Source organism: Schistocerca gregaria, chromosome 6 (assembly GCF_023897955.1).
Source record: "Schistocerca gregaria isolate iqSchGreg1 chromosome 6, iqSchGreg1.2, whole genome shotgun sequence".
Lineage (NCBI taxonomy): Eukaryota > Metazoa > Arthropoda > Insecta > Orthoptera > Acrididae > Schistocerca > Schistocerca gregaria.
Window position 1 is genome coordinate 329,357,018 of NC_064925.1, and position 15,071 is coordinate 329,372,088.

The following is a 15,071-nucleotide window of genomic DNA, read 5'->3' on the forward strand; positions in this document are numbered from 1 at the left end:
GCAGTATCTCCCACCATCACACCATGGCATACTGTCCCCTGGTGAACAACGGCACTACACGATGAAGACAGCATTCATGTGCTAAGGTGGGGCACAGACCAAGGTCTATTTGTGGGTGCTTCTTAGTGTCTGCACAGTATTTAAACAAAACCTATGAGTGTCACTAGACTGGTGCCTCCTCTACCAGTGCACTCAGCTCCAAAACCATTCATACACAAGAGACTCAGGTGTTGCACACATGTGATGCTCGATGATGACACTATAGAGCTGCCCTTACAGTCTCTCTTCAAAGAAGCAATTCAGGTGCTAAAACAGCCACACATTTGATACTGGCATCGACAGCAACCATAAGACAATCTCCATTAATAGACTAAAATTCAGATGTACCATTGTCATTGGGGAGGATACAAATGACTGGATTACAACCTGAGGAACCACAAATGCTCACAGTCAGCATGAGACTTCCAAACAGACAGAGTCATGGTCAAACTAGTGACACTGACCTCTGTGTTGAAGCAACTCATGCAGCCCAGGATGCCAGGACTGAGACAATTGCTACTAGTCTTGTCAGGACCTTCTGCCTATTAACTACCATGGTGTCTCCCTGGAAAGTGAACTCGTGATTATCCTGCTGGTTAGCACAAAGAGCAGCTTGCCGACCACAGTTACACCTCCACATCAGCAGCTACCCAGAGATGATCCACAGGCATTGTCAGCAGAGAAAAAACCAACTGTGACACCTGACACCTCCTGCTATGGCTACCCACATTGCCCTATGCTGCAATGTGGGCCTGGTATGACACACCATACACAAGCAACAGCCAGTGATGGTGACCAACAACCCTCACCCTTTGCAGATGCTGACTTAGCACCACACCCTACAGTGCTACACACTCTGGTGGGCATGGGGATGAGGCTGTCAGAGTCTCTGTGGGGCAGTGAGGCAAAGAAAATTGCTGACCAAGGCAGCTGAGCAGAGATGCAGGGAATGGTGGCTTTCTGTATTGTGCAAATACTAACAAATGTTTAATCTATAACATCGGTGTATGAATATTATTGGTGTATTCCAATTACATGGAGGAAAACATCTACAGTCATGATATCATCTTCACCAGAAGCCCAAACCCTACGAATGTGTAGAACTCCAATCAGTATAGAGACATACTCCAGAAGATACTACTTGGTTCAAGATGAAGATCTGAAATATTTCTACATGTTATGAGTACACTCACAAGGGTGCCTATACAGTAGTTTGTACACGGGGGGCCCTACACATGGGAGTATGGTACATTTTGGATGTTTTGGAGGAAAAATGGTGACTTGTAAGCTGCCATAAAAAATTTTCAGATTTGACTATGTTAAAAACCAGTATAATATCTGCCATGGGACATTCCTATCTGTGTTATCATAAATGGTGTCAAACATGCAGTCTGCAAGCTCCCATATGAAACAGTGGATAAAATACGGTGTGAAAGGAGCTGTGTTCTCACAAAAGCAAAGTTACCAGCACCCAACATGACCAGGGCTGAGTGCAAAGGCCTGTGAGCACCACACAATGATGAAAGCATTGTGGTCCTTCGTGCTGAGAAGGGGAATGCAGCCATAATTATGGAATATGTGGACTATGATATGAAGATCTGAACACTACTGGATGAAGATTCTTATTGTAAACTCCCATGCGACCCGACATTGAGAACAATAAGAAAGACATGTGAACTTCTCCTGCGCTTTTTGGTGGTAGAGCACTGTGGTCAAGAATCATCTCCCACAGGCACTTTGGCCACCTACTGATTATGCTTTGCCGAAAATCCACAGGGACAGAATGCCATTCTGCCTCATCATATCCACCACTGGTTCACCAATGTACGTGGTGAAGTACTTGTCCAATCTCCTTGTTCCACATGTCAGACACTGCAATCATCATACTAAAAATTCAGCAGATTTCATCAACTGAATTAACCATCTTCTGCTTTGTGAGGGTGACATTATGGTCAGTTTGGATGTGGTGGCACTGTTCACAAACATGCCTGTCAAAGACTGGTTGGCCTTAGTATCCCAGTTCTTTGTAAGTGAAGTGGTCGAGCTATTTAGACACACTCATACATCCTCTTATTTGTCTTATTAAGACTAAATGGATGGTGTTGCATTGGGTAGTCTGTTAGCAGTTGTTGCAAACCTCTTTGTGGACAACCTTGAGGATATTGCAGTACACACGGTGCCATTAAACTCTGGTTGTTTTTTTTGATACGTTCATAATACGTTTTTCATTTGGCCCCATGAACATGAGAAACATGACGAGTTCTTGGAACACTTCAACAGAATTAACAATAACATCCAGTTTACCATTCCTTGATGTTCCCATCTGCTGCAAACAAAGTGGATGCCTTCATCACCACATCTATAGAAAACCCATCCACACTGATCTGTACTTGCAAGACATCAGCCATCACCACTGAACACAGAAGTGCACTGTTTTACAAATACTGGTGCATCACGCAAGAATTATATCAGACACTAATAACATGCCCCATGAGTTGAGGCTTCAATGCAAGGTCTTCAGGAACAATGCCTATAATATTCATCAACTAAATAATCTGATTTCCAGCAAGACTCACCACAAGACTACCTAAAGGGGCACGAAAAAAAAACTTGCTTGCTTGCTGTTCTGTGGTTCTGTATCAGGCAAAATAAGCTGCCTAATGAAACAACACAAAATCAAATCGATCTTCAGGCCTCCAACAAAAATCTGACAATTACTCAGACCAATTAAAGATGCAGCAGGTCTCAGAGCACCAGGAGTCTACAAGATACCTTACACGTGTGGCCAGTCTTAAGTTAGACAAACAGTATGCACTGTGGAGCAATGCAGGAAGGAGCATGAGCTGTTTTATCACCTACACTACCCTGAAAAATCTGCTTTAGTTGAGTGTGGTTTATAAAATGGACACCAGATAAAATCTGACAAAACATCTGCCTTGGCTCACACAAATGGCTTCTGGGATTGTGTAATTACAGAAGCCACTGAAATAAAAATCACCGACAATGCCCTAAACAGATGCAGTGGCCTGCAGTTCAGCACAAAGTGGGATCCAGCAATCACACAGTTGAAGAGGGAGCAGCAAACGCCGAGTCAACGTATGCCCGTACATGGTGAGCTCGCGGGTACCAGTGAAATCACAGCCAACAGCTAGTGTACGTAATGGGCATACTTGCAGTCCACTATCACTCTTATCATTTGACAATGGCCAAGGATTGCTTGGCCAAAAGCTCATGTAATTTTAATTACTTGACATGGTTGGAATCCCGAGAACTTTTATTCAATGTTACTGCCATAAGACTCTGCATTTTTACAGCTCTGTATACAATTTGCCATGGGTTACACATGCTGTATGGTGTTTGTTTAAAGGATTCTACCATTAGAAGATTGTTAAGAATATGATTAATCAAGTATTAATAACTTGGAAAAAATAAAATTTAGACTGCACTATTCGTAATTCTTATCCTTCTTACTACTGCTCATTGCAGTTATCGTAGTTACCAGTTCTGCATTCCGACCCTGACAGGATATCCAATGCTGACTGGTCTCTGCATTATCCCATGTCTTATGGTGTCATTTGAAAGTGGTATGATGAGGTATGGGGTGAACACACTGATCACCCAGTTACTGTCAGCTTCCCAGACTCAGAGCCACTACCGCTTGCTCATGTAGCTCCTTAACTGGCCCCACGAGGCTGAATGTAACCTATTCCCATCCTCCCACCACGGAAAATTTCCTGGCAGTATTGAGAATTGAAGCCAGGTTTTCCACATGGCAGTCCAAAGCACTAACCACTAAGCTACAGATGCAGATGTTATCCCATTTTCATTCTGGCATATCTTTTCTTCCTTAACATGTATCTTATTCCATCATTTGCTCTGAGAGAGAGTAGTAAAGACAATTAATTTCCCTGGGTATAATGTTCTATAATAATTTAATACATCAAAGAATGGAAACTCCTGGTAGGAATATAAACAATGTAGGAAAAGGCAGATTGCTATTTTCCATAAATAAGACACACAACATTGCAGACAGGCACAGTTAAAAGACACTTACATAAAGCTTTTTGCCCCAAGCATCATCAGCAAAAGAAAAACACACATCTTTCATGAACACAAGCAAGCACACTACATGCACACATGATCCCCAACTCCAGTATCTCAGGCTAGAATGTAACCATCATATGAGGTTGCAAGCAGCAATGTGGAGGGGGCAGGAATAGAAATGTAGGGGTAGGGGGAGATTAACACTGTCTGGTGGAGCGTGCAGGAGCTAGAATGCCAACAAGTGCGTCCCCTATTTCTGGTACAATAATTCTTTCTAGTATTCGATTGAAGTTGACTGGTTATGTATTTTTTGTCTGATAAGGGTTATTGCTTATTTGGGTTTAAAGTTTAATTGCTTTTGGTTATTTTGAGGTTGCAGGGCAGGGAAGTGGGGAGAAAAGGAGAGGAGTGGTGAAAGGTGGGTGGGTGTGTTGGCAGAGAGCAGCAAATAAACATGGTGAGAGTCAAGAATGGGGAGCTGATGATGTACACTACTACCCCTTCCTCTTCCCTGCCCCCTTCAGATTGTTGCTTGCATCCCATGTGATAACCGCATTCTGGCCAAGATGCTGGAGTTGGCAGTAATGTGTGCATGAGATATGCTTGCTTGTGTGTATGAATGGTGTGTGTTTCTCTTTTGCTAATGAAGGCTTGCACAAAAGATTTATGTAAGTTACGTAAGTCTCTCTCAACTGTGCCTGTCTGCAACTTAATGTGACTTCTTTACAATAAGTAGTAACTGTCTTTCCGAACATTGTTAATGCAATAAATCACGTATGCATGTAGCCGATGAGAGCAAAAAGGGATTTTATTCAAATCTTAAACAATTCTGCAAAGTAGGTCCAAAAGGCAAAATCTGCTAACAAAATAATTAGTTTTTGAATATATAATTGGACAGAAAAAATCTTCTCATCAAGCAGAGACAGGAGAAAACACACATGAAAGTTTAGGGAATTTGCAAGCTTCCAGAACCAGTGGATTCTTTTTCTGGCAGAGGGGTTGAAGAGGAAGGAACAGGTATTAATAAAAAGGACCACTTGAATTTTAGGTAAAGGAGGGAGTTATGGAACAGTCACCCAAAACCCTGGGTCAGGAAGACTTACAGACAAGATGAGAAGGAAAGACTTAGCTTTCTGCTCTTATTAACCCTTACACAATGTTTTATCAGTAATCCCTCTTGCTTATTAACAGTCTTTCCTTCTCACCCTGTCTTGTAAATCTCCCTTGACCTGGAGTACTGGGCAACTTTTCTGTAACTCTTCCTATGTTCTAAGCTTTGCCAGTCTTTTCCCTTCATCTTTCTCCTTCCCCTTTAACCCTTCTACCACAAGATGGAGTCATTGGCTGTGAAAGTTTGCACATTTCCTTAACATTATGTGTGTTTCCTTCTGCTGCTGCTTGGTGGAAATATTTTTTATCTATCCGATTATATTTTAAGAACATGTCAGTCGCTCTGACACAAGTGGGTTTGTAATGTTAGCCCTAGAAGGCAGCAGTCTGAAGAAATAACCTGGAAACACGAAATATTATTGAACCTACTCTTAATCAACAGGGGGGGGGGGGGGGGGATTCAGACTTCATAAACATAATGTTCTACATCATCACACCAGCTCTCCCCACTACCCTTTTACACCTACACTCTTACAAATGCAAAATGTTTCAGTATTTCCACTACATGGAAGTGGAATTGCTGACATCTGATATTACAATGGGTGTGCTTTTCAAGCCAAGAAAAGGAAATAACAAAGACAAATAATTTGTGCATTTAACACTGTCAAAGTAAGAAAACTAATGGTATAATACATCCCAAATGAAAGTGAACCTCATAAAAACCACAAAATCTAGGCCATTTAAAAAATTGGGCTTTATGTTCTGTTAACGGATGCAAGGAAATCTGTTAGAGTGGGAATAATGAAAAATAAATCCAGTTTAGAAAGATAAAAAAATGCAATTCATTGGGCAGAAGATTATTATTTTGATAGTGTTAGGTATTTGTAACTGTGTCAAGCTTTCACTAACATTAAGCAGCTCAAGAATTTTTTAGCAAGGACAGCAGACTTACTTGTAAAGGCAAGTACACTAACATTCATGTAGCAGAAAACTAACAAGTAAAAACAGAGAAGTGCTAGTATATAACATGTAGATCCACTACACACGCACAAATATGTGTTCAGTCATGTAGTAATGTTAACTTAATTCTAATACCAGAGAAGGAAGTGCCATGAACCCGACATTATGAAATGCCCACAGAAAATTTGAACATAGTATTAGGCAGGGACGGATTTCAGACTGAGTTGGTCAGAGTAAAATAAATTAATATTGATTGACAGTCTTCAATCAGATTGTTCTATTATGAGAAGATTATGAACAGCAGTTAAAGTTTTTGTTGCTGTTGGGGTAAAATAATGATTGTATGGCATTATTGGCTGGGTAACCCATCTAGCACTGTTTGGCTATCTGGTGCTAGTCTTTCTGAGTGATACAAATTCAGCAAATTGCTCTTTGATGAAGATGAGATGATTAGGCAACACAAACACCCAATTCCTGAGTGAAGAAAATCTTTTTCCTAGCTGGGAATCACATCCTGAACCCCATGACCAAGAAGCAGCAATGCTAACCACTAGACCACAAGTCATGGACTTTTGGGATGAACAGTGCACAAGGTGAATTAATGTATAGTCAGTGCATTAACATTAATTTTTGAAAAAAAAGTAACCTAGTAAGATGATATAAAAGAAAAGGGCACAAATAGATCTAAAAATGTCTAAAGTTCTCCAAAATATAAGAGCTGGTAATCAACTTGATAAAATTATTTGATCCTTCCAACAATGTGAAGAACTGAATAGATGGAGAGAAATTTAGTAAATTTTAAAATTCTAGAATCCCCATTAGAAGTGAAATTATGTTTAAATTAAATTATTTTGGGATTTTTATTTTTGCAAATGACCTAATTTAAAGAAAAACACCAGTATTTAAGAGGCCACTACTGTCTACAACATATCAGTAATTTATTCATTATGTTTGAAAGGACACATCATGTACCAAGCTAAGGTATTTCCTTGCTAACCAATCACAGAATACCTATCAGTATCAATGAATTTTCATGTATAACTAAACATATCTCCAAATATTTCACTATATGGAAAATAAACTGACAAAATAATTTACACAAAATATGAAAGATAATTTAATGCAGCACATAGGTCAAGATATCCACAGATTATAGTTTAATATCATGTGGTTTAAAGATGAAACTATTTTCATGAGTACAGACTTCAGAAAACTTGATAAACCACAAAAGTAATTAATTAGTTCAGAAGAATGAAAACATTTCCATTATGAATTTTCACTTAATTTGTATATTTATCACAAAATACAAAAAGTACCACTGTTCTATTTCTGAAATTTGGTTTAACCATATGTGTAGATTATATTAGACTTATAAACTCATCTCCAGATGTAGGTACAGTTTGCAGTACAGACAATATCCAAAATGATGGAATCTGTACGCTTTAAATTTATCAATTTTGGAAATAATAATGGTATTCAGTACAGAATGACAGCCTGATATCCATCAGCAAAGCACTCTAATACAACAGTGCTCAGTCAATGTGAGGTCTGTAATTACATGTTTTAATTTGCAAGACACCCACAGTAACATTAAAAATTCTCCTTCTCAAAAACTAACACATTCAGAAAATATCTTCAATTTATTCTCACATCATGCTTCTGTCAATACACTGAATGACAAATTTTAAACATTTGCTAGCATGTACATAACAGTCAAGCTGAACTATTTATGTTTCATCACAAAAAATACAAGTGTAGAGGCCATACTGGTATTTGAAATGAAACTATTCCAGTTCTGGATACCATTCATAAATATGGTAACAGTACAGCATGTTCTTTCAAAAAGTTGTAAATTACAACAACACTGACACTTATAAAATTAATTTTGACAGAACCAAACATAGTATTTGTAAGTTGTACATATAGTAATATATTCACAGCAGATGATTTTTATGTAAATTTTTGGCTTGAGAAGCAGTGCCTTCCATTTCTGTGAATACAATGTATCCAGTACTACGTATAAACACCACCACAAAGGAACTGTAGAATACGTGTAAGTGTATAGACTGCCAGAAGAATTTAATTAAATAAAGCTATTTCTTTCAGCATGTTTAATAATGTATGGAATTCAAAATTGTAATTGAAAACTATAACATTCCAGTGTAAGCCTGACATGCACTTTCTCGTGTTTGAAGTATTACATAAGATCTGATTAATACACTACAAAAAGTTAAAGCATCCCTTAGTTTCATCACAACTTGATATGAAATCATAAATTGTTTTATTAACTGTTACATAATTTCATGAAAATAAATATGAGAACTTCCAGAGGATTTTCAACAGGAAAAAGCATAAATAACAATAAATTATTAGATTATAAAAAGTGTTCATTATAAATACTAATGTACAAAAAACATTTTTGCATTAATGTATGGGTAGGAAATAGAGGTCTGAATTATCTTTAACACAATTAGCATAGCAACATTTAGAACCATACAATAAGGACCAGGCAAGGAGGCTATTAATTCCTACAAAATAGCACAGACTAAACAAAATATAACCAACAAAAAATACAAATATTCCCTTCAACACAAATATGCAAAGCTTTTGCAAAGTTTAATGGAGAATGTAATTGAAACAGAATTTTGAGCACATTAGTAATTACATGGCAATAAACTGCAACAAATTATTTTTCATCCATTTTTCCCTCACTTCCTTTGCTGCTCTGCTCAGGTGTTGCTAAATCTGTTTCTTTGCTTTCCACAGCTATTGTTACAGCATCAGTGCTACAACAGTTTGGATTTCCTGTTTCATTTTGCTGAATTTGAACAGCTGCAGAATTCAACAGCTCTTCTTGCTTAGTATCTCCAGGTGAAAGACCAGTGTCACTTGTGTGCACTGTTTCAGTATCCACAGCAGAAATACCAGTAGAATCATGTGAAGCATTTCCACAGCTCTCTGCAGTTGACTGGCCAGTAGAACTAGAACACAGGTTGTTAATATCAGACAGTGTTTCAGTATCCACAGCAGAATGATTAGAATCACATGCAGTTTTTCCATGATTTTCACCAGTTGACTGATCAGTAGTACTAGAACATACGTTGTCAATATCAGACATTTTCCTTTCTGTGTGGTCTGTTCCTTCTGATGGCATAACAGCTTCTTCAGAATTATTTTGGGTTTTGCTCACATAATTAGCTTCAGAAACTTCCTTTGTTTCACTCAAACTCAAATCATTCATAGCAACTAAACATGGACTATTTTCCATTTGAGAAGGCACAGCATCTTCAGACATACTCTCAGTTCCACTTGTAGTAGTGACATCTTCCCACCCATCATCTCCCGATTCACTCCTTTCCTTCGCATCATCACTACTTTCCTTTTTATCTGAGTCACTTGACTTTGTTCCATAACTTTTATTTGTAGAATTTCTCTGTCCTCTCTGTCGTACTGCTTTTAGTATCGGTCGCTTTGGTTTTGGCATTTCATTTCCTGTCCTTGAGTCACAAACAGGGGGTAATGGTGGCTTTGAAGCACCAGTCACATTAGCTTCAGAAGCACCATGAGCCACGTCTTTCTCCTTTGATGATGGTGTACTAGCCCCAGAAAGAGATTTAGTTTCTGGAGATTGCTCATATTTCTTGTTCTGCCGTTTGCTGGGAACCTTCCTTTCAGTATTAACACGGACTGTTTCATCTTCTGACTGACTGCTGTAGCTCATTCTTGCTTGTTGACGTGGTCCTACTCTGCCTGTTCCTGCTATGTTCTTTGGTGATACTGGAGACAAAACAACAAACATTAGTAAGGTTTTCTAATACTTATATCACAAGGTAACTATCTACACTTTCTGAGTAATTCTACAAACTACTTCCAACATCAAGTTTTGTATTTTCATGCAATCACTACCAGATTTGTAATTATTACAAATGAAATATGATTAATTATCTGCCTCAGATGTACATGTTGTGTCACTGCAAACTTTCCCATGAATTTATTTTCAAGGTACAATTTTACAAGAAATGGGGCAGTTGCATGCAATCATAGTCAATTACATAAAAATGAGATGAAGTACATGTCTGTGCATTTGCAAAATGACAAATTATCAAATATACCCCTACAACATAAAAACAAAATAAGAAATAAAACAATAGTACAAAGAAACAAACTCTTTTGTGAAACAAGACAGAAATAAAAGGCACTTCACTCAAACATTTTAGAAACAATTGAAACATTTGGAAACAATGAATTGCCCCTTGGGGAAGTACAGGGAAGAAAACACGAATTTGATAGCTCAAGAAAATGGGGATCTGGTTTAGAGTCCCAGATCAACTAGCACATATTTAGCCATGTCAGGAAGTTTGACAGATTCAACTGCCAGGTCTTGCTTTTCGCAATGGCTTTCACACCTTTGTAGCAGGGATTGCTCCACGTAACACATTCAGAAATTGTTTCTTGAATGTTGTGAAGAATTGTTCATAAAGTAAAAGGAACTGCAATTACTCTTGTTTTGACAGAATGAGATTTTTGGAGTGCGATGGATTTATCTTTGTGTTTAAAGAGCCACTTCTGTCAATCAATTGGAACATTACAGTAATACAGCCACATTTTTACTGGCTGTAATAGTGGTATTGGCATTGAAAGCTACATCGGACTAAAATTTGTCAAATGCTTTTTTTTTTCTGCACTCTTAGATACAATGTGTCATCTACTCCACTCTCAATGAGTTCAGTACTTGCAAAGAACAATGATTTTTTCCTTTGATGTGACCTTTCAGAATGATCCAGCAGTGCTTATATGTGGTGTGTGCAAAAGTAGTCATTGTCCACTACCTTTCACAGTGCAGTAACATTCTCCTCAGTGGCAAATGGAGTAGTTTGGTAGACTGTCAACTATGTCACAGCTATGAATGCTACAGCTTTTGACATTTAGATACTTCTTACTGTTCCTGACTTCACATCACAAAATAAAGTGCCTTTACTACGTCTGTAATGCTACAAATGATGCAGCACAGTTTTCTATCAAATTTTTAGAGGATGTATCTACATGCTAAATGTTAAGAAGGTGTTAATCCTTCTATTACACTGTTCATTACATTTCAACACCCCATAGTAAGATAGATTCCTGTGTAACATGGCTGGTAATTCAATCTTCAGCCTTGGCCATTTTTTGTGCTGTCAGGTGTACATAATGGTACAGATGGATATGAATTTTTCAGGTGAGATGGTATAAAAAGTGTTTAACTACAATGCATTACATTCAATGTTATATCTTATTCAAGGTACACTGCACAAAATTGCTATAACTGTCTGACTGTGATTTTTCAAGTATCCACATTGCCATAATCAGGTACACTGGTAAACTGACCACTTGAGGGATGGCACAGCACTTTTCTCTCTTCCCCTCCACCCTCCAATCTGCCATTATATCTGCTATCTGCTCCTCCTCCCCTACTCCTGAGTTCAACAAATAGCTCTGTCCTAGGCTTGTGCCCTGGAACACATGCTGGCAGCACCTCTGCTGTTCCTCTACCTGCCCCTGAAGTCAGTTCATTACAGGTATCTCCTTCCTCTTCTTAATCAGATTAATTGTGGGTTCACAGGACTTACTAAGCATGTAGTCATAATCATGACTAATCAAAATATCCACAGGTGTACTGCCGGTCTACAGTGTCCAACGGGCACAATATTTCGGCAATCATACATGTCGCCATCATCAGGTGAACTGACGGACTGAGGTCCTGTGAACATCCCGGCACGGAGATCCATACGCTATGGCTGCTCAGGGGGAACTGGATTCGGTCACGGCGGCAGCCGATTTAAATACCTTCCGCCCACGGCACGCTCACTCTGCCGTCCGCACCCCGGGCCACGGCCGCGTGATGGCTCAGATTGCTAAGGCATCTGAGATGACGTCAGTGTGATGGTTCTGTCCGCCGTGGTTGTCACTACTATACGTTTGCTTGATTTGCTCTTGATTAACCCAATCGCTGGTTCCCAAGCCTTGCTAACATTATAGCCACAGTCACGGTTTATGAGGTCATCATTGGTGCGAATTTCGATGGCCTCTCTAACAACGCTGTCCCAGTATCTTGACGTCTGTACCAGAATCCTCGTGCGTTCATACTCCATAGCATGATTTTACAACAAACAATGTTCAGCGACCGCCAACTTGCTCGGATACCTCAGTCGAGTGTGCCTCTGGTGTTCACGGCATCGATCCTCAACGGTACGCATCGTCTGACCAATACACAACTTGCCACATTGACAAAGAATCTGGTACACGCCGGCCTTCCTCAAACCGAGGTCATCTTTGACACTCAGTGCACGAGTTTTATTCAGAGGACAAAACACAGTTCCGACCCGGTGTTTCTTCAAAATGCGGGCGATTTTCCCTGAGAATGCACCTGTAAATGGAATAAGCGCAGTGCCTACCTCCTCCCTCGTGATTTCATCCATCTCCACAGGTTGTGCTGTAGTGGTTGGGCAGAGAGCACATTGAATCTGCCACTCTGAGTACCCATTTTTTCGAAATACACCTCTCAGATGTTCCAATTCCTGGGGTAGACTCTCTGCATCAGAGATAGTGCACGCCCTGTGTACTAGAGTTTTAAGTACCCCATTCCTCTGTAAAGGGTGGTGGCAACTGTCTGCGTGCAAATACAGATCAGAGTGTGTTGTCTTCCAATACACCCCATGGCCTAGGGTGCCGTCAGCCCTTCTCTTGACCAAGACGTCAAGGAAAGGTAATTTACCGGATAACAAAGGCAATGCTACAGTTGTTGTCTCCCATAAGGACTACACTGATAAGATGCAGAGCCTGCTAAATGACAATTCCTACCAGAAGATCAGCATTGACCCCACCAAGAAGGTGGAGAACAAGACGAGGTTGCTTCTCAGACGCCTTCGCAATCTGTTCCACCGCACGACTGTGGCATGGGGCGCGGATGACGGAGTGAGCGCGCCGCGGGCGGAGAGTATTTAAATCGGCCGCCGCCGCGACCGAACCCAGTTCCCCTTGAGCAGCCATAGTGTACGGATCTCCGTGCCGGCATGTTCACAAGAGCTCAGTCCGTCAGTTCACCTGATGATGGTGACATGTATGATTGCCAAAATATTGTGCCTGTTGAACGCTGTAGACCGGCAGTACACCCGTGGATATTTTGACTATCAAATACACCGTGAGAAACTCAAGAATCACATTATCATGACTGATCAGTGGTTCTCTTACTAGGATATCAATAAATTCAATGAAGCAGTTCCAGAAGTTAAATGCAGGTGTCAAAACCACAGTATGGTCATAATCCATTCCATGTAATCCTGTATCCAGCACTGTCCAAGTCTAGGCAGAACCACAGTATGGTCATAATCCATCCCATGTAATTCTGTATCCAGCACTGTCCAAGTTTAGGCAGTAGGCAAAACAGCCCTCATCACTTGGTGTTTCAAATTCATCATATGTTTTCAGAAAGAGCACCATAAAAAGGGAATAAATGCAGTGGCTACTTCCTCCTGAGGTTCCTCTTCTGTTTCTGCCAGTTGTACAGTGGGCTCTCTGAATTTGCCACTCCTTGTAGCCATTCTTCTGGAATACCATCCTCAGATGTTCAAGCTCTTGGATGAGACTTTCATTCTCATGGAGGGTCTTGTAAAGGCAATCAGTGTGCGTATGAGTGTGAGTGAGAGTGAATGTATGTGTGTGTGTGTGTGTGTGTGTGTGTGTGTGTGTGTGTGTGTGTGTGAGAGAGAGAGAGAGAGAGAGAGAGAGAGAGAGAGAGAGAGAGAGAGAGAGAGAGAGAGAGGGGGGGGGGGGGGGGGGCAACAACATTGAAGCTTCGCACAAAATCCATGAGTTACAAATGTGGTGTGAATGTTTCCCAACATAAGGAATAAACAAAACTTAGCACATGACTATGTTGAAGCACAAATGTTGCTAGTAACGGGGCATAAAAGTGAACTTCCAGCAGTCCATAAAGTTTAGGAGGAATGAATGGTCACTGTCATAACTTCTTAACAACCTCATTTGAGAAACATCTTTCTCTCACCCTCTTTGTAGGGCTAGTGTTGATCTTTTGGTAGGCATTACCTTAAGCAGGCACAAAATTTCTTCACGTAATTCTGGTGAGACAGGGCAACACCTGCATTGCCTTTGTTAGCTGTTAAGACCACAGTATTTGGATCTTCTCTTAGTTTCCATATGGCTGCCCTCTGCTGTCAGACATGTTTGGTTTAATAGGTCTTGTGCACATGAGAGCAGGAAAGGTTTCATGATGCTCTTCAGTTTCTTCAGCCTCAAGTTATTAAGAAATGAAAGCATAGCCTCATCCAATTATTTGGATCTGAGATTGATGATAGCCTGACAGGAAGTTTCAGAAGATTGTCTCACTCATATGTACTTGAATTTTGATGTTTGATATCTGGTCACCTTCCTTTGTGCAGAATCCACTGCAGCCCATTCAACAGCATCAAAACATTCCCACATCCATTTTTCCCATGTGGAAGTTTCTTTCGTGCGGATGGATATGTGTGTGTGTGCGCGAGTGTACACCTGTCCTTTTTCCCTCTACGGCAAGTCTTTCTGCTCCCGGGATTGGAATGACTCCTTACCCTCTCCCTTAAAACCCACATCCTTTCGTCTTTCCCTCTCCTTCCCTCTTTCCTGAAGAAGCAACCGTTGTTGTGAAAGCTAGAAATTCTGTGTGTGTGTTTGTGGGTTATTTTATTGTGCCTGTCTACCAGCGCTTTCCTGCTTGGTAAGTCTTGGAATCTTTGTTTTTAATATATTGTTCCCATGTGGAAGTATATAGATGATGTGACTTACCAAACAAAAGCGCTGGCAGGTCGATAGACACACAAACAAACACATACACACAACATTCTAGCTTTCGCAACCAACGGTTGCTTCTTCGGGAAAGAGGGAAG

General features: G+C 40.2%; 1 protein-coding gene across 1 annotated transcript in view; it reads right to left on the bottom strand.

The window, feature by feature from the left end:
- Positions 1-7,246: 7,246 nt before the first annotated feature.
- The window catches only part of LOC126278955 (uncharacterized), a 189,258-nt gene continuing 181,433 nt past the window's right edge, over positions 7,247-15,071 (bottom strand). Inside the window, exon 8 of the mRNA XM_049979235.1 lies at positions 7,247-9,930. Within this exon, the coding sequence (XP_049835192.1) occupies positions 8,840-9,930 (1,091 nt within the window). The 3' untranslated portion in view covers positions 7,247-8,839. The remainder of the gene's footprint in view (positions 9,931-15,071) is intronic.